The 24021-nt window shown below is 48.4% G+C and overlaps 2 protein-coding genes across 3 annotated transcripts in view; both read right to left on the bottom strand.

The window, feature by feature from the left end:
- The window catches only part of syt12 (synaptotagmin XII), a 25278-nt gene extending 16658 nt beyond the window's left edge, over nt 1-8620 (bottom strand). For both annotated transcript variants that reach the window (XM_056416357.1, XM_056416358.1), the window contains exon 1: nt 8543-8620. The gene's annotated coding sequence lies outside the window, so the exon portion shown is untranslated. The remainder of the gene's footprint in view (nt 1-8542) is intronic.
- A 2182-nt stretch (nt 8621-10802) lies between these two features.
- The window catches only part of peak1 (pseudopodium-enriched atypical kinase 1), a 111452-nt gene continuing 98233 nt past the window's right edge, over nt 10803-24021 (bottom strand). Inside the window, 2 exon segments of the mRNA XM_056416343.1 lie at nt 10803-14543; nt 17669-18438. Coding sequence (XP_056272318.1) covers nt 13278-14543; nt 17669-18438 — 2036 coding nt within the window. The 3' untranslated portion in view covers nt 10803-13277.

Below are 24021 nucleotides of genomic sequence, written 5' to 3'. Positions count from 1 at the left end.
GAATGAGGGAGTGAGTGATGGGGGTGATGATGGTGATGGTGGCAAGGGTGGGAAGAGGTGGGAGCCTGGACAGGGCAGTGAGAAGCAGCCTGTGGGTGGAGGGAGGGCGCGGAAAAAAGGAAAAGCGGACCAAGAAAATGGAGGGGATGTGGGGGGATCTGCCAAGAGCAGTGGGGTAGAGGCTGTGGGTGAGGTGGGAAGTGGGGAGGAGGAAGGAAAACAAGAAAAAGAAGGGGAAAAAAACAAACAAAAAAAGATTAAAAAAACAACAAAAAATATTGGTGATGGTGGTGATGGTGGCACGGGCTTAGAGGTGGAAGTGGGGAGTGGGGTGGAGAATAATGAGGAAAGTGGGAAAGAGGAGGAAAGGGAAATAAAGACGAGGACAAGGGTGGTGAGAAGCCCATAGAGGGGTAGGGAAGGTGGGTGGAGGCGAAGAGGTGGAGGAGGACGGTGCAGAGGAAGAGGCGGAGCAGGTAGAGATGGATGAGGAGGAAGCAGGGGCAGAAAGAGGCCCCAAAAGAAAGAAGAGGGCCAGAGCGCTGCAGCGAGGCCAAGGCCAGCAGGGTGGAGGAGGAGGAGGAGTCAAGGCGGGGCGGTGGAGGACAGCAGTGATGAGGAGGGGCAGACGACAGCGACTCTCCTCTAATTTTAACAAACAGTCAAACTCAAAACTTCATACAGTGGATGAAATAAGCCAGTTTTACACAGAACAAAAACAAAGAAAGTGGAGGTCAGGATCACTTCCTGACCTCGTGAACTTTGTACAGTCTTGCAGATATTATATGAAAAGAAAAAGTTTGAAAAGCAAGAGGTTTTAGGATTAAAAGATTTTACTCAAAGTAAAGGAGTGCATCCAGCAGGGGAGGTGGAGAGCTCCAATGTGGGTTTTATTTGATTTGTTGATTTTAAGTTTTATTTGTTTTTAAACTCTTTTCTTTTAATGAACACATTCAGAGTCGGAGTTTTAAACGTAAATGGAGCGAGGACAGTAAGAAGAGAACATCTATTTATGAATTTAACAAGATGAAAGCCAACGATGTTCTCTTCTTACAAGAGACGACAGCGACAGCACCAACGAGGCGGACTGGAGGAGGGAGTGGGGGAAGTTCTCCTGAGCCACAACACCAACCTCAGCGGAGGAGTGGGCTTCCTCTTCTCCAGGGCCTTCAGCCGGTCACTGGAGGTCAAACACATCGTGGAGGGAGGCTGTTCTTTGTGAAAGCACGGTTCGACCTTTTAATGTTGTTTTAATTAATGTCTATGCTCCAACAACCGGGGCAGAGGAAGCTGTTTTATCCAAAATTAATGATGTTTTAAATGACTGTGCCTCGGAGGATTTTTTATTCTTGGGGGATTTTAACTGCACAGAGGATGATTTTAAGACAGAAATCACACAGAGCCACATCCAGCTTCACAGCAGGTGCTGAGGAGGCTGGTCCATTCTCATGGCCTGGTGGACGTGTGGAGAAGGATGCATCCGGACTGCCGACAGTACACATGGTCCCACGTTAGGGAGGGAAGGATCTCCTCAGCCAGGTTAGACCGTATTTATGTTTTTAAGCACCATTTTAGTATTTTTAAAATGTGCAGCATTGTTCCGGCTGGTTTTACTGATCACTCTTTGGTTTTATGTCATGTTTTTATCAGGAACTTTTTACCCAGGAGCGCATATTGGCATTTTAATACAGTTTTAACTTTCGATAGGAGTTTTAGAGAGGTGTTGTTTTATTTTGGGGCATTTTAGGCTGAGGAAGAGTGATTTTAATAATCTTAGGCAGTGGTGGGACCGTGGTAAGGTAGAAATTAAGCTCCTTTGTCAGCAGCACACTTTCAACGTCACTAGAGACGTCACCAGATCTATGAAGGACCTGGAGACTGAGATAGTGGACCTAGAAAGTTTGAGCGAGTCCACAGGAGATCGAGGACATGAAGTCCTCAGTAAAAGCGGCTCGCCGACCTGTTCAGTTAAAGTACAAGGCGCACTGGTCAGGTCGATTCCAGACCATCGCGGAGATGGACACTCCAGCTTCTTCTTCGGCCTGGAGAAGAGGAGTGGGCAGGGCGAGTGATCCACTCACTGCTGACGGACGAGGGCAGCCGGTTGTGGAGCCAAGCCAGATCCGGAAGCGGCGGTGGGGTTTTACTCCTCCCTTTATGCCACTGAGTATAGGGAGGAGGAGAGTCGGCGGAGGGGCTCTGTGGGAGCTGCCTCAGGTCTCCGAGGAGACTAATGAGGAGCTCGACAGACCCATAACCCCCAAGAGCTGAAAGCTGCCCTGCAGGGAATGCAGGAGGCGCGCCCGGATCGACGGCCTCCCGCTGAGTTTACAAGAAATACTGGGATGTCCTCGAAGGGACATCCTAGACGTCTTCAACGAGAGTCTGGCCTCTGGTTCCATGCCGTGTCCTGCCGGAGGGCAGTGCTGACGCTACTGCCGAAAAAAGGAAACCCGCAGGACATCGGTAACTGGCGCCCTGTGTCTCTGCTGTGTGTGGATTACAAGCTTCTGTCCAGGGTCCTGGCCTCCAGGCTGAGGGGAGCTATGGAGCAGGTCCTCCATCGGGACCAGACCTACTGTGTGCCCGGCAGGTCCATGGTGGACAACGTCCACCTCATTCGGGACGTTTTGGAGGTCTCCAGCTCGTTGGGTATGGATACTGGTCTGATTTCTCTAGATCAGGAAAAGGCTTTTGACCGCGTTGAACACGGTTTCCTCTGGAAAGTTCTGGGGAAGTTTGGGTTCAGCGCTGGTTTCATAGCTAAGATCAAGGTGTTGTACAGTAATGTTGAGAGTGTGCTGAAGATAAACGGCAGGCTGTGTGCTCCTTTTAGAGTGAGTAGTGTGGTCCTGCAGTGCAGTGCTCTGTCCGGTATGCTCTACGCACTCTCCTCGAGCCCCTCCTCATTAAAATACGCTCTAGCCTACATGGTTTGTTTTACCTGGTTTTAGTAAAGGAATGATTTTATCGGCATATGCCGACGCGTTGTTGTTTTTATCAAGAATCAAAATGATGTAAACCTTTTAAATCGAATAGTACATGATTTTAGCACGGCATCATCAGCGAGGGTGAACTGGAAGAAAAGCGAAGCCCTCGCTGTGGGGAGTGGCGTGGCGCCTCGGTTCTTCCACAAAAACTCATATGGAAGGACGGTTTTAAATATTTAGGAATATACCTGGAAACCGAGCATGGTCCAGAAGAACTGGGAGGCGTCACAGAGAAGATAGAGGAAACTTTCCAAGTGGAAGTGGCTGCTCCCCAGATGTCTTTTAAAGGTAGAGTACTGGTTTTAAACAATCTTATTGCATCCCAACTGTGGCACAGGTTGACAGTTTTAGACCCTCCTCGGGCTTCTTAGCCAACATACAAAAGAAGATGGTGGATTTCTTTTGGGAGGGTCTACACTGGGTGCCACAGGGGTGCTGTTTTAGCCAGAGAGGAGGGGACAGGGCCTTGTCCACCTGGCCAGCCGGACGGCCACTTTAGATTACAGTTTGTTCAGAAGTTTTAACGAGTCCGGGGTTTTAGTGTGGCGAGACGTGGCCAGCTGCATCCTCAGACGTGCTGACAACCTAGGGCTGGATACTGCTCTGTTTTAATAGACCCCAGCTTTTTAAAACTAAGTGGGCTGCCTCCTTTTTATCAGGGTGTTTTAAGTCGTGGGCCCTTTTAAGCACGAAGGTGCCCACAGTCTGACTCTCTGTTCTGGTTGTTGAGAGAACCATTAATTCACGGGCAAAACTAGACATTAGCAGCAGCGTCACCCCTGGACTAACGGGGGCGCTGCTGCGAACAAAGACCCTTTCTCTGCAGCAGTTGGTAGATGCAGTGGGGCCGACGCTGAGCGACCCCCCGGCCCTGGGCTCCCTGCTGGGTCTGCATTCCGACCGGGTGGCGAGGAGGCTCCTGGAGCTGTGGAGGCAGAGGCTGACCGGATTGGAGAGGAGCCTCCTCAACGACTACAGCCAGCGGAGAGCAGAGCCGGACCCTGCAGACCCCTTCCCAAACATCTCCCTCAGCCCGGGGCTAGGGGACTCACCGCCCCTGCTGAGAACGAGCCACCCAGAAAACTGCACACTGAACAAAGCAGACAAGAAGACTTTGTATTTTAACCTCGTGAAGAGCATCAACAGGTCCAGACTGTGCAACAGACCGCCCACTGTGTGGTCAGAGAGACTTGGGCATGGAGGCCCTGGCCCGCAGTGGGGGTCCTATACAAGCCTCCCCTAAAGAAAAGGACCGCTGACCTCCAGTGGCGGATTTTACACGGTGCTGTCGCGTCCAACGCTTTTATTTCGGTAATCAATCCCGCTGTCCTGAGCCAGTGCAGCTTCTGTGACCTCCGGGAGACTATTTACCATGTTTTTAACGAGTGTAAGAGACTTTTGAGTTTCTTCGCTCTTTTAACAGTGGTTTTAGTCTTTTAATGTGGTTTTACAGAGAAGGTTTTATCATGGAGCTGCCTACAAAAAACAGAAAAGAAAAGTGGCAGCTCCTAAATTTTTATCCGTGAAAATGGCAATTTATTTAACTAGGAAGTCCCGGGTGGAAAACAGAGAGGGGCAGGAGGCCAAGGCAGTGTGGCTCTGTAACATCAGAGCCAGACTCTGGCTGGAGTTCAGGTTTTACAAACACATTGGAGACCTGGATGCTTTTAAACAACGCTGGTGTTTTAAAGATATTGTTTGTTCTGTGGTAGAGGAGGAGCTGGAGTTTGCACCACTTTTTATTCGGTAAAACATGTTTTCTTTTTTAATGTTTTTAATGTTTTGTTTGTTTGCTTTTATTTTAAATAACCTGATTTTTAAAACACTTTATTTGTAGAGAAACGTTGTGATGGAAAAAATGTAAATAAAGTGTTTTTAAAAAATCAAAAAAAAAAAAAATTTCTCTCTCTCCCTCCCATTCTCTACCTCTCTCCCCCCCTCTCTCCCTCTCTCTTCCCCCGCTCTCTCCCTCCCCCTCTCCCTCTCTCTTTACCTCTCTCTCTAGTAAAGTTGTTTGAACGTTATTCTCCAGAATCATCTTCATCATGCTTTTCACAGCCAGAGAGAAGATGCTGAGTGTTTCCATGTTTCTGTCCACACCTGTGAGGTCTTCTCCCATCACATAGAGGAGCGAGGGCGGAGCGCCTCCATCCCCCCTCAGTCACGTGACGTTCCCCCAAAGTGGGAGGAGCCGTGATTTGAAGCCACATCGCAGCTTTATTGATTAACTATTAAGTTCTCGTCGTATCCAGAAGGGTTTTTGGGCGTAACATGTTTTGACTGCTCCCCGCGCTTTCATCCGGAGTTAAATCTTACTTTGAAACGTACAATCCACCGACGGGACGGAGGGAGTTTGGTTTACGAGTCGGAACTGAAGTCATAATTCAAACTTATTTTTAATGCCCGCCCTCTCAGATCTCGGACCACTCAAAATACTCCCAGGACACAGTAATGGAGGCGCGCTGGAGGGAAGAATAAAGCTCTGTTTGGTTCAATTTAGCCCAAATAGGAAACAGCCACCAGGGATATATTTATTATTTCCATCCATTCCAGAGGAGCTGCTTAAAAATAATAATAATCCGTCGCAGCTTTATTAAATATAATTGGGAAAACAAGTTAAAGGTCATTTGGGAAAAATGAATGGATGCCCCCTTTGTACGGTAGCTGGGGTCAGCAGATGTTATTCTGCTGTAGCTCAGCTTAAAGAATGGAAACTTTGGACTCAAAAGTTTTTTAAAAATCTCCTCGAGGTCACATGACTGAAACACGAATGACCCCCTTTACCACGGCAGATGGTCATTTCTTCTCTATTAAACAAAGATGTAAATTAATAGCTGCCATGGTGACATAAACAACCCGTCTTGACGCCTCGTAACTCCGACTCCCGGAGTCTCAGCGTCAAAAATGTGATTCATCTTCCCATACTTTATTATCTTTAACTATCCCCTCTCTCTCTCTCTCTCTCTCTCTCTCTCTCTCTCTCTCTCTCTCTCTCTCTCTCTCTCTCTCTCTCTCTCTCTCTCCAGTCTGTCGAGGAACACACGCATTCCCCGTGACGCCCACGTGATCACTTTCATGATCTACTCTGGAAATATCGGTGCGGTGACACGTTCGAGGCGCCTGGGACACTCTGTTATTTTATAGGGAGGTGTAACGGAGTTAGAAATGCACTCTGTCATTTCTTGTTTTCAATGTATTGTATTTTATTTTTTGTTTGTTGTTCAACGATATTGTTGAGTGTTTGTGAATTTTATTTTAATGAGCTATTTTTATTTAGCGTTATTTTTTAAAATCTGTTCCCTGCGGAAATTGCTTTCCATCTGTTGCACTTCCTGCTCCTGAGTCCCGTATTTCCCTCACAAGGGTTTTATATTGCTGAGGGTGTTGAGTGAAAAACGATGTCGCACTATTTTGGCTATATTCTTTAATAAAAAGTAACCGTTTATGTCACATACAGTAATGGAATGCTAATACGATCCCGGCGTCCAGCTGTCGTGTCATTTAGACCGTCAACATATACGTTTGGTGGCGGTCTCATTGAGCCACTTTGGCGCCGTTTGTTTAGCTACATCCGGTCGCCCCGACGTATATTTTCCTTGTGTAAATTGTGTTGTTTTGCGTGTCTAGGAAGTGGAAGTGGAAGTGCAGAGACGGATCAGAAGGCAAATGTGTGTGTTCTGTTGTCTTCTGCATGTGTTTCCCTTTTGTTCAAAGTTAGAATTTTCGCTGTTTCTGCTCAAATGACTCTAGCTCATGTAGTTATTTATTTAGTCCATTAGGGGTCTCTGTTTTCCCCTTGTATGTTACATGTCATGGTTTTTGATGAGAATTGTTATTATTTAGGTTTAATGTGGTCCTGTCTTCCATGCACAATGGTTTTATATTGCTGAGGGAAGTGGAAGTGCAGATCAGAAGGCAAATGTGTGTGTTCTGTTGTCTTCTGCAGAATAAATAAGTGCTGGGAAAATCCACCATCTGAGTCGACTTCTTCCATGCCCGTTCCACATCAGTTACAGAGGAACCATGTGGATAACAGCGGGGAGAGGGGAGAGGGGAGAGGGGAGAGCGCTCCACACGTCTATGCATCTTCATCCAAGTGCTTCTCTATTGAGGTGTGGAAGGTGGTGTTAGGTGTGTGTGTGTGTGTGTGTGTGTATAGGGAAGCCCATGACCGAGAGTTGGTGTGAAACGAATGGCTGAGATGATTGCGAGTGCTGGTGGAGGAATTGAATTGTGAGCAGGTCGTATTTCAGCCTGGGCCCCAGGAGGAGGCGAGAGCCCCAGTGTGACACACACACACACACACACACACACACACACACACACACTTACTTACTTTACCTCCGCTTCACAGAGACATCCCGGATCCTCAGAAAGCTGCAGGAGAACACGCTTAAAAAGTCGAGTGTTGAGATGATGTTGAAATAAAAAGAGTGTGTTTCTCTTTTGGGTTCTGGATAAAGTCACCGCCTCTTTGTCGACTGCCACGTTTCTCCATCGTTAATTGAAGCAGAAAGCTTAGTGATGAGTAGACTTTTCATTTTGAGATGGATTATACAAGAAGGAAACAATATGTGTTTATATTGTCCTCTTTAGTTCCAGTGAGTAGGACCACGACCAGCTCAGGAGTCCCAGACAGACACACACACGCACACACACACACACACACACATCCGCCTCAGAGACAGACAGCAACACTGATCGTTTCATGACATAATACGCGTCACTTTAGAGGATTAACAAGCATCAAGAGCAACATGTAAACCTTTATACGCTCAGTCAGAGGCGTTTGGCCCCTGTGAGCAACGCGATCACAACAAATACAGAAACAACAGGAAGTCAAATATCAAGAGTGACACACACACACACACACACACTGTTTGAATGTTTTCAGTATTTCAGGTTTAAACACGGAGCAAACTGCACTTCATCCAAGCAAAGTTCTGCACAACTGTTGGTTTGGGGATCAAATTCAATATTTTGTTCTTCTTTCAGCATCAAAATGTCAATATTCAGCAACATTTGGTTTTGTGAATAAAGTGTTGCTTTGAGAATAGTACCAACCCGAAATGAGACTCAAAGAGCTTCCCACTGTCGGTGTCCCAACACTCCGTGGTTTGAGGAGAGGGAGTCTGACATGCTTCCGATAACTATTCAATAAAAGATGAATCACAGCCCTGAAGAAAGTATAACGTCTGTTATGAAAACAAAAGATTGCCTAAACCGACATGGTGCACATCCCTAAAGCTGCACTGAGGCCACGTGAGGTGGTGCTGAACGGGGCACCATCCCCCCCCCCCCCCCATCCCATCCCCGTAGTAGCCCGGTCCTGGTTCTCGCGATGCGCATCGACCGAGAGAACCGTAACGGAACACAAGCCGGTCAACCGGGATGAGATGCGCCCACACCATCACCCCCTCCACTGTCAACAGAGGAGACAACAACAACAACAAAGCGCATGCAAGTCCCAAGTCTCGCCATGTTGCATGTCGCGTGCACGCGCGCCGCGGGCTCATAGCAAGTGGTCGACGGGTCGAGCACGCGGTTCTTACCCCGGAGTTTTCTTTTGGTGCAGTATAGGGAGGAAGGAGCAAGGAGGAGGAAGAGGAGGAGGAGGAGGAGGGGGTGGGAGGGTGGGGGGTAGACCAACTCCACCGCTCTCCCTTTCTTCAGGCGCCTCTCTCCATCTAATGACGCCGGTGCCGGTCCGGTGTGTGTGTGTGTGTGTGTGTGTGTGTCTCGGAGGTTCGAGTGGACGGGAGAGGAAACGTCGTTCACACTCCGGCGTCAGCGCATCCGGCAGGAGGAAGAAGGGTGAGGATGATGAAGAGGAGGAGCAGGAGGAGGAGGTGACCGGCTGCTCGTGCCGCCGCCGCCGCTCGCTGGAGTGTGAGAAGCTGCAGCCTTCTGGCTGCAGCTTCACGTGCACGAGCCCCCACCCACCCACCGACGGACCGACCGACTGTCCCACCCCTGCTTCACGTGCACGAGCCCCCACCCACCGACCGACGGACCGACTGTCCCACCCCTGCAGCGCAACTTCCACCGCCGGGCCGCTCAGTCAGTCACTACTCCTCCTCCTCCTCCTCCTCCTCCTCCTCCTCACCGGAGAAGAGTTGCGGGCTGCAGGCACGCGCACATACATCACAGTATTATGCAACGGGTGCACGGTGGAGGGAGGGAGGGGGACACCCCAAACTTTTTTATTTTTTCTCACCCCTCCCAAACGGACCCCACATTCTGTCCCTCAACCCTCCTCCTCCTCCTCCTCCTCCTCATCACCCGCTGTCGGTGGTGATTCAGTGTGATGTTACGTAACCGTATCTACGTCGAGGAGGTGGGCAGCGATGACGCCTCTGATAATAATAACTCATCTTCACTCCTCCGTCAGTGATTTATTATGAAGGTTTTTGTCATTACTTATGAGTTAATCCATCATATATTATTCCTTTATGCGTATTCAGAGAGTTCTGAGTTCTTGACGTCGAGGACGCCGTTTCTATCGATCAGGCTGATTGGCAACAGATCAGTTTCTCATATGTTTGATCAGCGGATGAAATTGGATGCACATTTAAAGTGATTGTAAAATAGAGCAGCAGTGACTCCGCCCCCTCTGCTGTGGATGTGATCACTCCATGGTCCTCCATACCAGATCATTATTACCTGGAGAGATTCTCCTGCAGCCATTCCACTAGTTTATTGATTACGTATCAGAATGCATGTAATACATACCGGAGCCTCCTGGCAACAGGAAGTACTCTCAGAGCCGTGGATGTCTCACGTGACACACACACTCCATCTGAAAGGTCACACACGAATATTAAGAGTCAGCATCATCTCGTCTGCTTTGTCCTCGTGAGCCGCCGTACACGTCTCTGAGTTCCCCCATGTGGCCTGAACGAGATTGAAAGTAAACACTGTGACAGTCGGTTCAGCAGGAGAATATGTTTATTTATATATATATATATATATTACTTGTGATGTCTATTGTGTAATAATTACATGGATGTTTCATGACTAATTAAATCAATTGTGTGAAAAGCTTGGTCTTGAAAAATACACATTGTGAGTCTGTCTGTGTGTAACATTGGGACTACAGATGATAAATAGCCTCTTGGCTAACTCTGGTAAATTTACTGAAATGTTTTTATCAATGTGCACTGTCCCTTATTAAATAAACCATGAAAAAAGAAAAAAGAAAAGAATGGTGCATTCTGGGTCTTCTTTTGCCTTTTGCCTCCACCTGGTGGCGGAGCTCCTGAAGTGACGCCAGCTGTCATTGAGCTCGACAGGAATCCCACAATGTTCCCGGTCTGGACTAAATGTCAGTGTACCTTTAAAAATTAAAATTTATTAAAATATCCATGTGTGTATGAAGCATCAGACTGAACTATGACATGAACACCTCTCTGGACTTTCCATCCGTAGCAGGCAGAAACATAAAGTTAATAAACCTTTTCAAACTCAAGAGGTTTTCTCTTGAGCTCCTCGGTTGATTGAAGATATTAATTGATATTAATCTTCCCCGGGAGATTAATATGCTTCCACTTTTAGTTTGGTCGGTGTAAATAATTAAAAGGCTCGTTATCGGTTCTTATTTCTGCTGAAAACTGATGAAATCTGAAGCATCAGGATCAATTCAGATTTTACTGAATAAACTATTTATAATCTACAAGAATAAATCCGTAACGAATGGCCCGTAAAGCACTAAAATAATCCCATAAAATGACTTAAATACCATACTTCTCTCTCTCTGCTAAAGGGTTACATCACCACGACAACAAGTGGAATAACACAACGTCACACAGTACATATATATATAAAAACATATATTTATTGTTCTGTTACCGTTGGTTAACTTGATCAACAAATAAAAGGCCGGGAGACAAACTGTACACAAATGAACAGAACGCCTCAGAGAGCGTCGCTGTCTGTGGCAATGAGAGAGAGAGAGAGAGAGAGAGAGAGAGAGAGAGAGAGAGAGAGAGAGAGAGAGAGAGAGAGAGAGAGAGAGAGACATGCAGTATTCGCTGGAGGCCGCACAGTTGATGGACGTTGGGTTTTAACGGTGCGTTCAAGGCCTCCTCCCAAAGTGGTTCATCTCCCAGGCAACTTTACGAGAGGGTCGTTGTGTTCATCGCTCCTCGTTGACGAGCGTTCCCATGTCTCCCTTGTGGAGGACAGTGAGAACCCCTCCTCCTCCTCCCTCCTCCTCCTCCTCCCTCTTTCTTTTTCAACAAAAAACAATCAAGTGAGGTTGAAGAACATCAAGTAAAGCTTTTAAAACGGATAAATGACATGTGGGCTCTGAAGACCGAAACAGATCGTGCTCCCTACTCGACAAAATAGTGTGTGGATTAAAATAGATAAGTTAAATATATATATATATATTTATACTATATATGTATATATATATATATATACATATATACTATATAAAGGCTTGAATCTCTAGACTCAAGGACAGCCACCAGTGCCGTCCTCACACATTCCTCAGAACACACAGCAACAACCTCACACCTGCTTTGTCTCTTCTTCTTCTTCTTCTTCTTCTTCTTTTCCTTTCTCTAGTTCCCTCGCTCCGTGGACCGTAAAGTCTCGTACTGTACGTCAAGGGATCACAGTATCCTGACCGCCCCCCGAGCAAATATAACAAATGTAACGTAACCATGACGACGCAGAGTGTGTGTGTTTCACACTCCAGTAAAAGTTAAAGTTTTGAGTTTGATCGTAACAAAAAATAATGAAACCCTGGAGGCCGGGGAGCAGAGGCTCGTGTTCACAGGACACCGACGGTTCTGATCGCTTCGTTGAACGCAGAACAACAAACACCAACGTGTGTGTGTGTGTGTGTGTGTGGGGGGGGGGGGGTAAGTCTCAGTGGTTGAGTTCCTCCTCGGGACACAGACGGGTCGGTATGCAGGTGGTTCCGTCGGGAGCGGACCGGCGACACCGGGTCCAAATGTCCGTTTCAGTCCAGGAGAACTTCTTACATTCACAAACCGGATCCAGTTGCGTTCGAATTCACGGGAAGCGTCTCGTCTCGAGGAGCGCCGCGGTTAAGACTGAACGTGAAAAACCCTTTCAGAAAACCCACGGGACGTCAACAACACTCGTGCAGAACTTTTCCTGCGGTCCTTGAACCCTCCGCGCTGTGCGAGGGTCGAGGGATCAGTTTATGTGCCGCGGAACTAAACGGAGAGGCTGAGAAAAGACTGCAGAACACGCCCTTCTACGGGTCAGAACACGCCCCTCTACGGGTCAGAACACGCCCCTCTACGGGTCAGAACACGCCCCTCTGGGTCAGAACACGCCCCTCTACGGGTCAGAACACACAGCGGTGTTAATTGCACAGACTCCCACAAGCAACCAGGCCGCTCGACCTTCAACGCTCCTCTGACCTCTGACCTCTGACCTCAGCTCCTCGTTCAAAGGCCCGGTGGGACTCGCCGTCTGAGGAGAAACTTTTAGCTGCTTCTGATTTTTTTTTTTAAACGTGAAGATGGCCGCTCCACCGCTTTGACCCCGGCTTCAGCCGAGGGCGTAGCGACGGGTCGAGTCGCCGTCACCGAGTTGTCACGACGATAAACTACAAAACACATTTCTGGTAAAAAGAAGAGAGGACGGCGCGGGGCGGATCTTTGGCTTCAGTGGTCAAGCATATTTCACTTTTGTCTAAAATGAAATTAAAAACTCCATCAACGGATAAAACGTCTCTTCTAAACTTTCCTTTTCCCCCCCGACCTCCTTCATCTGTCCATCGTCCTCAGGGGAGGTCAGTGCTGCCTTCAAACACGACGAGTTAAATCTCAAGTTCCCTTTTTCATATGTTATGGAATCTAACTTTTTAATATCGATGTGCGACGCGAGAACGTTTCATTCCATTTGAGGCGCCGTGCAAACGACACGTCGGACATGTGGACGTCACGAGTCCTCGGGCCGGCAGAACTGAGCTTTACAAAAGAAAGGAAATCTAAAACGTGGACGTTTTAAATCCAGACAAAAAACAAACAAACAGAGGAAGTGAACAACGGAGGGACGTCTGGCCGTCATGTTTACGTGTGTCTTGGACTTTATTGGCTGGACTCTTAACCTGAAGAAGAACCCCCATCATGACTCCTAGCTCCTAGCTCCTAGCTCCTAGGAACACGGCCTCTCAGTCTGTTTTAGGCCAAGCCCTGCGGCTTCTGACGATCAGCTCACATCACACGATTAGCGTCGGGAGGGACCGCGCAGGGGGGGGGGAGTTGGATCCGTTGCCATAGCAACAGCCGGCCGGAGGGGAACTCAGAGCGGATGGAGGGCGTGCGTCTGAGTCTGGCTCTGGGCCGCCGGCGGCGGCCGCAGGACGCGCACCACCCGGCTCAGCGTGTCCGTGGTGGCGAGCGCCAGATACTGGCAGCACAGCCAGTCCTCCAGGCTCACGCCGCACGCCGCGTCCAGCGAGCGCTCGGCGAACTTGATCATCATCAGCGTGCGCTTCAGGTCCAGCCAGTTCTGGAGGGCGTCCTCGCGCTGGCCGGCCGCGGCGCCCGATGAGGGGCCCGCGCCGCAGCCCAGCGCCTGGAACAGGTCCTCCCGGGGGCCCCAGAGGAGGACCTGCAGGCAGGCGCGGGCCTCGGCCATGCGGATCCTCTCGGACGGGTTGACGGTCAGCAGCAGCCGGGCGAGCTGCTGCAGGCCGCGGGAGTACGGCGAGCGGGCGGGCAGCGGCGGCAGGTCGGCCCACGTGTACTCGCGCTCCTTCAGCTCCGGCGCCTCCTCGAAGGGGTTGGGCCGGTGCAGCGTCTCGTAGATGAGGATGCCCGTCTGGAACTCGTCGCACTTGCGGTACTGCGTCGCCGTGACGATCTCCGGCGCCAGGCGGGAGCGGTCGCGCAGCGTCCCGGGGTCGGCGGCGGCCGCGAGGGCGCTGCTCTGTTTCGCCTGGGAGAAGTTGCTGATGATGAGCCGGGCGGGGCGCGTGGCGTCGGCGGCGTCGGCGGAGGAGGAGGAGGAGGAGGAGGAGGTCGCACCGGAACCGCCGCCGCCGTTGTTGTTGGGCTCCTGGTTGTCCAGGCTCCCGGGCCGGCAGTGGACCAGCAGCAGGTTCTCCAGCCGCAGGTCGCAGTGCGTCACGCGGTACGGCTTCATGTGCTCCAGGCCGGAGCACAGCTGCAGCAGCAGGAGACACACCTGGCGCTCGTACAGCTCCGGGTGGCGGGCGTGCCGCGCCTCGCCCTCCCGCACGAAGTCGGCCACCGTCTGGAACGGCACCTCGCGGGTGATGACCACCACGCGGCTCCTCAGGCGGCCCGCGGCCTCGGGCTCCGCCTCCGGGGCTCCGGTCCCGGCCTCTTTCTGCCCGGCCGCGACCTCCTCTTCCTCCTTCTTCTCGCCCCCCCCCTCCTCCTCCTCCTCCTCCTCCTCCTCCCAGGGCAGCAGGCGGGCGGGCACGTCGGCCAGGAAGTGGCCGCAGTCCTGCTGGATGTTGAAGTGCACGGCGAGGCTCTGCCTCACGGCCAGGCTGTGGAAGAACTGCTGCTGGGTCTCCTTCACTTCGCTCCGACAGATCTGCAGACAGGGGAGACAACGTGGACCCGCTGTTTATTTTCACGGTCAAGCGATTCGCGAACTGAGCACATCTTCCTCCTCCGTGTCATCGCTCCACTCAAAACGCCTTCATCGACATGAATATGAACGGCATTTTTACGAGACTAATGTAAAAGCCTTTGTACACACACACACATCACAGTTCAGTGTTATGAAACCACCGTTTGTTTGTCTATCAGCTAAAACACGTTGGAGTTGCTCCTCCTCTCCAGCGCGTCTCTCTTTAGGAACGCGGCTCTTTGTCGAGACGCGTCGGCTCCGCTCGTTCCTCCAGGATATATTTGTCGACCGTTCACCGTTAAGATCCGTAACCCGTCGGCGGCGTTAATGTTTGTAACGCAGAGCTCCGCGCTCGTCGCTCCCTCTCGGTTCTTCAACGCCGACGTTTCGGAGACGCCGACTCGCTCGCTGAATTCCTCCCGAGACGGACGAAAAGGTGCTTTGTGAATAATTAGCGCAGCGTTGAGAAAATCACGGCGCGTGAAATCACACACACACCCAAACACACACACACACACGCACACAAACACACACACACCCAAACACACACAAACACACGGACATACACAAACACGCAAACACACGCACACACAAAAACACAAACACACGGACATACACAAACACGCAAACACACGCACACACACACACACAAACGGACATACACAAACACGCAAACACACGCACACACAAACACAAACACACGCACACACACACAAACACAAACACACGGACATACACAAACACGCAAACACACGCACACACAAAAACACACACACACAAACACACGGACATACACAAACACGCAAACACACGCACACACAAACACACGCACACACACACAAACACAAACACACGGACATACACAAACACGCAAACACACGCACACACAAAAACACACACACACACGCAAACACAAAAACACACACAAACACACACGCAAACACACACACACGCACACACACAAACGCACACAAACACAAACGCACGCACACAAACACACACACAAACACACACACACAAACACACACACACACACACACACACAAACACACGCACACAAACACAAACGCACACACATGCACACCCACACGCACACACACACACACACACAAACACATACACGCAAACACACACACAAACACACACACAAACACACACACAATTGCTCCCCTCAAGCCATTCAATGAAAGACAGACACACACAGGTCGTGCTCTGAGGGTTTAGGGTTTGAGTGCCAATACTTCCTCCACTTGGGCGAGAGAAGTGGGAGGAGTTATCCTGAACACAAAAAAAGTAAAATGTAAAGGATTTAATAAACTACTGCTGCAAGGACGGCAACCGGGAGACTTCAAATTGATCTGATAATCCATCTCTATGCAGAGGGGAAGAAAAGCAGGGACTCCAAAAAACAAACAATAGAATAAACACAAAGGAATTCAAACTAATACGATGCTGGAGGAGCTGCTGGCTGCGAGATTTGGTAAAGGAATAAATGACTCACTTTAATTAGAAAGTGGAAAGTAGTTTCAGGGTCATCCAACGTTCGTCATGCAATGTAATTCAGATAAAGTGAAAGCAAATAAGATTTTATTTGAACCTGATTAGTTTCTCTCAAAACCACGTTGAGGAAACCAATAATCAGGACGCCGTCACAGCTCGTGGTTTCATAGGTTATCCCACGAGGGCTGCTAACTCATATTTTCCTGGTTGATTAATCTGCTAATTATCTCCTTGATTATGCCAATGAAATGTAAAAGAAGCAGTAAAAATAAGAAAAACATACAATTTCATACATCTGTATACGTCTCACTTAGGTAATTTTTTTAACTTTGTTAATTTATAAAAAGAGAAAAAAGCAAATCCTCATATTGGATACGCTAAAGTAAGAGAACCTCAAAAAATATCTGGAATGATTACAAATCATATAAAAAATAGTGCTGTGAAAAATAACGCGTTAACTCAGTTAATTCAATTACAGGTTTAACTAGTTTTTTTTTTATAACGCATTTAACGCATGCGCAGAATGAGCTTCCAATCCGTCTGTTGTTGGTCGTCGGGACGAAAAAAAAGTCACTTGCAGAATGAGCTTCCAATCCACCACTTCAATCTGAACTCTGTCCGCTCTCATGCAGACGGTCTGTTCATCGGTAATGATCCTTCCGCAGGTTCACCTACGGAAACCTTGTTACGACTTCTACTTCCTGTAGATCAGGGTCTCAACATCGCCGATCGCGACCTGCCAGTCGATCGCGCGTAGTGTCGGTAGATCGCATGACATTAAAGAGATTGGCCCGCCCCTGACATGTTCTCTAGAGCACGCCTTTGTTCTTTTATTAAACTAAACGTCTGTTGTTGATCGTATCTCCACAGCAGCATGTCATTTCTGTCTCTTCGCGTTGCGTTAACACTTATCGATCTCCGTCTGGCGCGCCACAGAGCTCCGTGCGCGCATCGACCGAGCAAAAAAGTCACTTGTCAATCTGTCCACCTTAGATTGTGTCATGGTGGAGTTAATGGTTGACAAACAAGAAAAATGCTCTGTTTAACCCTCCTGTTACCTTTACATTTACTAACATATTTTACCTCGGGTCAATTTGACCCCAGCAATTAAAACCTCCAGAAAATTATTAGAATTAATATTGCTTCCCAAGTTTAAGTGTGAGGTACTTTATGTTTGTTTGTTGACTACCTAAATAGCCCTTTAAATATATAAAAAAGTTGATATTTCTTATATGTTTGACACAGTGAAAAACAGCCTGGGGTCAAATTGACCCCAAAGAACACCGACATTAAACATTGAATGGGGTCAAATTGACCCGAAAGGTAACAGGAGGGTTAAACATTCTGTTTAGGATGAAGATGTATTAAAAAAATAGTTCCTCCATCTACTATTAAATTGTTGATTTACTCCAGATCGTGACGGTAGCTACGCTGCATGTACTTCATCTGAATGTGGACACAAGTGCATTTAATTTACTAAATTTAACTCCAATAGTCTGAATATAGTTACATTCATAACTTGATGGACTCCCCTCTCCGGGCCGTGAGGCAGCGTCTCACTCCGTAAACGGAGCCAGGCGTCTCACCTTGATGGCGTAGTTGACCAGTGGGTCCTTGGCGTAGGAGGCGGTGTAGTACACGGCGTCCCCCGCCTCGCAGCAGGGCGTCCCCGTGGTCAGCCTGAAGTGGGACCAGCTGTCGGTGCCGAATCCCAGGTGGTCCTTCTGACCGGCCATGAAGCGGTCCTCGCACTTTGTCGCCAGTTTCCGCAGCGTGTCCGTGTGGAGCCCGCGGATCTTCCCCACCACCTCGTCCCAGCTGTCCAGCCCCGGGTACAGAGCCGCTCTCTGGGGCTTGGAGGCCCCGGCGGCGGCTCCTCTTCCCGCGGTCCGGGCCCTTCCGGCCAGAGACTCTGTGCTCGGGTAGCCCCGCCTCTCTCTGCCGCTGGTGGCCGATGCAGATGGAGGCTGAGGGGGCCCAGAGGGCGCGCCCTGGCCGCCGGCCGCCGGCCTCTCCGAGGAGTCGCCGCTCTCGTGGTCGAGGGCCCGCTGCGGCTCGGAGCCGAGAGAGGAATCCTGACTCGCCGTCTCCCAGGTGGAGTCCAGGTCGTAGATGGGGTTGGCCACGCTCAGGTTGGCGCCCCCGGGTCTGGCCTCGGCCCGAGGCCTCGAGCCGCCCGGGACCGGGCCGGGCTCGGCGCTGGAGCGAGGCACGGCCTTCTTGGGGAGCGGCGGGGGCGTGGCCTGAGAGGCCGGCTGGTCCGCGAGGCCGTCCGGGTCGATGGAGGCCAAGGTGTCGTTGGATGCTTTGGTGTTCCGTGGCTGTTTCAGAGGGATCATGTTGGCTCTGGATTGACCTGGAGGAAAAGAAAGACGACAACGTGTGAATTGCAATAATAAGAATATATTATGTGACATTAGAAAGTTTATTTAATTCAGCCTCGTACATAAGTACCAGTATTTCTACTTTTCAGAAGCCTAAAGTGGACTTTTTACTCACTATATCTACGTGAAGTTTATTTACTTCTCTTACTTCATTGCTGATTGAGCTTTTACATGACCTCAAAACATGATGGTTTTGTTATTTTTTTTCTGCGGGCGGAAAATCATTCATTGTATAAAATGTGTTTGTCAAAAAAAAGGAAAATGTTTCAGCACTTTAAAAAAGTCCTGACTGGATGAATTAGATCTGTATCAAGAGAAAACGTGGGAAAAGTATAAAATGTGATTAACTGAATGATATTTCCCAAGAGCGGAAAAGGTTTTACGGCCCGTCGTAACGGAGACGTATCCAGAGTAAAGAGTCTCGTGGATGCGGGGAACTTAACGCGAAGCACATGGCTGGAAGTTAGAATCATCTTTTCCTGAGGAGGAAGGTCCGCTGGGAAGTTGCCGCCGCGCTTCCTCCGCTGTTTACGTTTTTCTTTTTTAAGTTTCGTATTGATTAATCAGGATTGTCTTGTGTGAATGTTGGACTTGTTACCTTCGCATTGAAAATGCGGAAGGTTATGTTTTGATCGCCGTGTATTTATTTATTTATTTGTATGCGTGTTACTCGCATAACTCAAAAAGTATGAAACCGAATCGCATGAAATTTGGTGGGATGATTGGTTATTATCCGGGGACCATTTGATTAGATTTTGGGATTGATCGGGTCAAAGGTCAAGGTCACGACAAGGTCAACATCTTCTTTTTACCATAGCGCGGTCAATTTCTATCCAATTGGCATGCAACTAATACCAACATGTTCATAAGTCAATAACCAATCTTGTGATATGTGAAGGTATGCGCTCTACCGAGTGTCCATTCTAGTTTTTTATGTTGATGTTCTGTTTTAATGTTGTTTCTATCTTTCATGCTTTTACGGTGACCTTGGGTGACTTGAAAGGCGCCTCCAAATGAAATGTATTATTATTATTATTATTGTTGTTAAGAGACACCTGAAACACCCGCCACACCCCCCTGGCTTCCTGTTCCTCCCACATGACGTTTGCAGCCGCTCGCTGACCCCCACAAGACTCAAGGCCGACTCAAGGTCGCCACCGGGCCGCCCGACTCAACCTGCAGCGAGGCTTCAAGAGGCAGCGTGGAGAGCACTTCCATCGGCCGGCTTCAATTGACCTTATTTCTCTCGGATGGCGGCAGGAGGGACTCGAGGGGTGGCGGGGTGGGGTCCCAGACCTGCTGCGCGGATGAGAGGCTGCTTTAGTGTTCGGACTGTTCTAGGGCTGCAACAACGAATCGATAAAATCGATAAAAATCAATTATTAAAATAGTTGGCAACGAATTTCATTATCGATTCGTTGTGTCGCGCGATTATTACGGCGCTCAATAAGTCACGGAGTATAAACAAAGTTGATTTGAGCGCAGAGCGGCGCAGGAGAAACAAGAGCGTAGCGGAGGGAGAGGAGACACTGAACGCTGCGTTGTGAGAGCCAATCAGCGCTGAGCTGCTCCTCTGTTGATGAATCTAATTGGCTGCTGCTGCTCACGTGGCGCTGGATGCGGAAGTCATTCACAGAGCTAAGTGCGCCTCCGGGTGACGTTATGAACCCAGACACCAGGGCGCTACATGTCACAACGTGTGTGGCATTTCCACAAGAGTAACGTAGAAAACGTGGTTATTTATTCCGTGGCGGATAGCGGAAAAATATTTTTCCATGGAGAAAGGCAACGGAGATCAGCCACGACTCGCTGTGAGCGCTGCGCGTGCAGACACCATTTAACGGAGCAGCGCGTGCACTCTGATCGCTCTTTTAATGAAGTATCGATACTAAAAATATGCTAAATCACATCTTGTTTAACGTACGGGTACTTTGTTAGTATCGCTACAGCGTGCAGCGTGACAGCAGCAGATGTAGCGGACTAACATTCAAGCTAACCTAACTTCCCAAACGCTGTGGACATCTGAACGCTGATTGGCCGAGACGCGACACGTCCATCAAAGATGTTTTATTGTGAAGAGCACCACTTCACATTTTTTTCCGCGTCTCACTGCAATCTCAACGGCAGCGGGCCAGGTGAAAAAAATAATAAATCGGAACGAGTCTCTGATATTGTTCAGGGGGCCACATGGGGACCACTGCTCAGGAGAGGAAAGCTGTCAGTCTGTTTGTGACGGTTCATCACCATGCTGACCAGTGAACAGGTTCATCACCATGGTGACCAGTGAACAGGGTTCATCACCATGGTGACCAGTGGATCTCCAGGACCTTTCCATGACTTTAAACCAAATTTCCATGATTAAGCATTTTGTGAAAACTCTGTCTATACGTGACAAAGTGAGAAGATGTCATATTTAAACTAACAATGAAAATTCCAAAGCATACCGTATATATACCGTTTAAATTAAAATTTGAATAAAACAAATTTGCATTAGTTTTCCAAATATTTTGGGATTTTATTTTATTTCAATTACTTTTCTAGGCCTGCTAATAGCCATTTAAAAAATCCATGACTTTTCCAGGTTTTCCATGACCGTACGGACCCTGTTTTGAATAAAGGGTTGAAAATTAAAGTTTTTTTAATTTTTTTATCCGATTAATCGATAGAATAATCAACCGATTAATCAATTATCAAAATAATCGTTAGTTGCAGCCCTAGACTGTTCCCGTCGCCACGGTGACGGCCTCTGCTCGTACGATACCCGACGCCCATGAGTTCTGGTGAAGCGACCCGGGTGATGCGAGTCCTCACGTGTTAAGAAGAGCCAAAGACGCCGTCAGGATGAAGTGAATGAGTCTGAGTAATCCTCCCTGGGACGGGTGAGGCTATATTTAATGCTCCTCCAACCAAATCGGCGGTAATCCATCCCAGAAACACGTCAGTCTCCCTCGCCCACATCAGACGAACTCAGTCTGCGGTCGGCAAAATCAAGAATACTTTTCATAATCATAATACACAGAAATAAATGGGAGGATGAAGCAACATGTACGGACTGATCAAAGCCCCACAGGGCTCATGTGAACACTCCACCATGCAACAAACAACTTCCTCACATCAGGGGTGCTAATTATCATTTACAATTTTTTGGGGTTTGTTTTTATTTCTTGTTGGAAAAAATAAAGAATGGCAAAATCAGAACGTCAGAAAAAAAATGTCCAACGCGAATCTTTGTTACCTTCGCATTGAAAATGCGGAAGGTAATGTTTTGATCGCCGTGTATTTATTTATTTATTTGTATGCGTGTTATTCGCATAAGTAAGAAAGTATTAAACCGAATCGCATGCAATTTGGTGGGATGATTGGTTATTATCCGGGGACCATTTGATTCGATTTTGGGATCGATCGGGTCAAAGGTCATGGTCAAGGTCATGAAAAGGTCAACATCTTTTTTTTTACCAATTGGCATGCAAATAATGCCAAAATGTTTATAATTCAATGCCCAATCTTGTGATATGCGAAGGTATGCGCTCTACCGAGTGCCCGTTCTAGTTTCAAATGTGTTGGCCTGTCGTCTTATTGTGAAGGAACATGTTCAGATTGGATCTGCGCCTGTAAATGATGCATTAACATTTCAATTACAAACAAACAGCCGATGTACGGTAAAAATAAATAAAAAACTAAATCAAGTATTTGAGAAAAATGATGTAGAGATATTTTTGTTATTCAGAACCCGCTGCTGTTCAACTAAACTGAGTGTGACCCGTGTCCATCTCCAGGAGATGAAACAGCGGAGGGTCCCAATCCCTCCAAAAATCTGTTCCGGATTTAAAAAAAGATAATTGCATCTTCCTCTCGCCTCGCGGGTCCAAAACATCTTATTCTGCTCCCGCTGTCTATCTCCTCCACACACACCATCTGGCCGGGTTGGATTCAGGCTTCAACGCGTGCGAGTCAGAAATACGACAGAATAATTCCCAATGTAGTCACCTCCTCAGAGTGAAATAAAAATCGATGAATGTATGAAATATACATGACGTACCATTTAAAACAGCACTTTGAGGCACGGCTCGCACCTCCAGACACCAGCGCTCAAGGAGAGGGAGGAACTTGTTGCCGTAGCAGAGTCACCACGGTCTCGCCATCGTGAGTGAAAGAATACAGAATGAAGAGGACCGGAGGAATGAAGCGAGAGCAGAGGGGGTGAAAGTGAGAGAAGTGACCGAGGAAAGGAAACACAAAAGAGGCGAAGGAGGCAGAGTAGAGAGAAACACGAGGGCGAAGGGGACGAATACTGAGAGACGAGGGGAAAAAAGAGCCTACCTCGGATCCACTGACGGGTCAAAGTTTGGAGGCAAATGCGGCGCAAGAAGCCAGAGGGACACGTTTCGCTCCGCTTCATCCCCGAGTTAGTGTGAGCCCGTGGTGTGTGTGTGTGTGTGTGTGTGAGCCCGTGGTGTGTGTGTGTGTGTGTGTGTGTGTGAGCCCGTGGCGCCAACGAGGCTCAGCGCTCCCACCAAGACTGGAGAGCGCTCTGCCTCCTACTGCCTGATGCTCTGATTAAAACACCAAGTGTGTGTGTGTGTGTGTGTGTGTGTGTGTCTAATGCACTGGATGCATAGCCAGTGGAAGAAACACTCAGGGTGGTTTCTCCACTAAAGTGAAGGCACAGAGAGAGAAAACCACTTCTATTTCTGCAATTCGGAGTAAATTAGACGAGATAGAAGTGGAAACCTCACGCAGACATCACACTGTATGTTACTGTGAAAACACACACACACACACACACACACACACCTCGTTCCTCATTAGCAGCATGTAGCAGAGTACAATTAGGCTGCAGCTAATCGTGCTTCATCCAGGGAGTGCTTAACACATTCACAATCCATCTACAGAGTGTGCAGTCTGAGCTTCACAGATAAACACACACACACACCCTTTTAGGAGAAGTGCAACATCGACACATCGACACCAACTCTTTGTCTCTGATGAATCCCTTGACAAAGGAAGTAAGACCCACACACACGTCTCCACCTCACACAACCATCCAGGCAAACACAGTGGAGTAATGCACCTGCTGCCACAAGAAACAGAACACACACCCCCCGTCATTCTACCTCTTTGTGTTTCCACACACACACACACACACACACACACACACACACACACACACACACACACACACACACACACACACACACACACACACACACACACACACACACACACACACACACACACACACACACACACAGTGTGAAGACTGCAGTCGTTCTATGAACCACAACAGAGCTGCTATTTGAGATGCACATGTCCCGTATTGGTTTCTATAACTACGTATTTTGTCATGAGCTGCTGAGACAACAATCTTGAGGAATTAAGCAAACAATTTGTTGTCTCTCTTGCCATTTGGATTTGTTGCTTAAAAAGCGTTGGCAAGGAGACAGCAGGACATATGCTGTGAGAAATCCTTTTGGGATGCCATGTGCACCTGCAAGGGGTGTATATATATATATATATATATATATATATATATATATAGATATATTTATATATAC

This window comes from Pseudoliparis swirei, chromosome 6 (assembly GCF_029220125.1).
Source record: "Pseudoliparis swirei isolate HS2019 ecotype Mariana Trench chromosome 6, NWPU_hadal_v1, whole genome shotgun sequence".
NCBI classification, from domain to species: domain Eukaryota; kingdom Metazoa; phylum Chordata; class Actinopteri; order Perciformes; family Liparidae; genus Pseudoliparis; species Pseudoliparis swirei.
The sequence above is the reverse complement of the archived record's forward strand: the minus strand, read 5'-3'. Positions and strand labels throughout refer to the sequence as shown.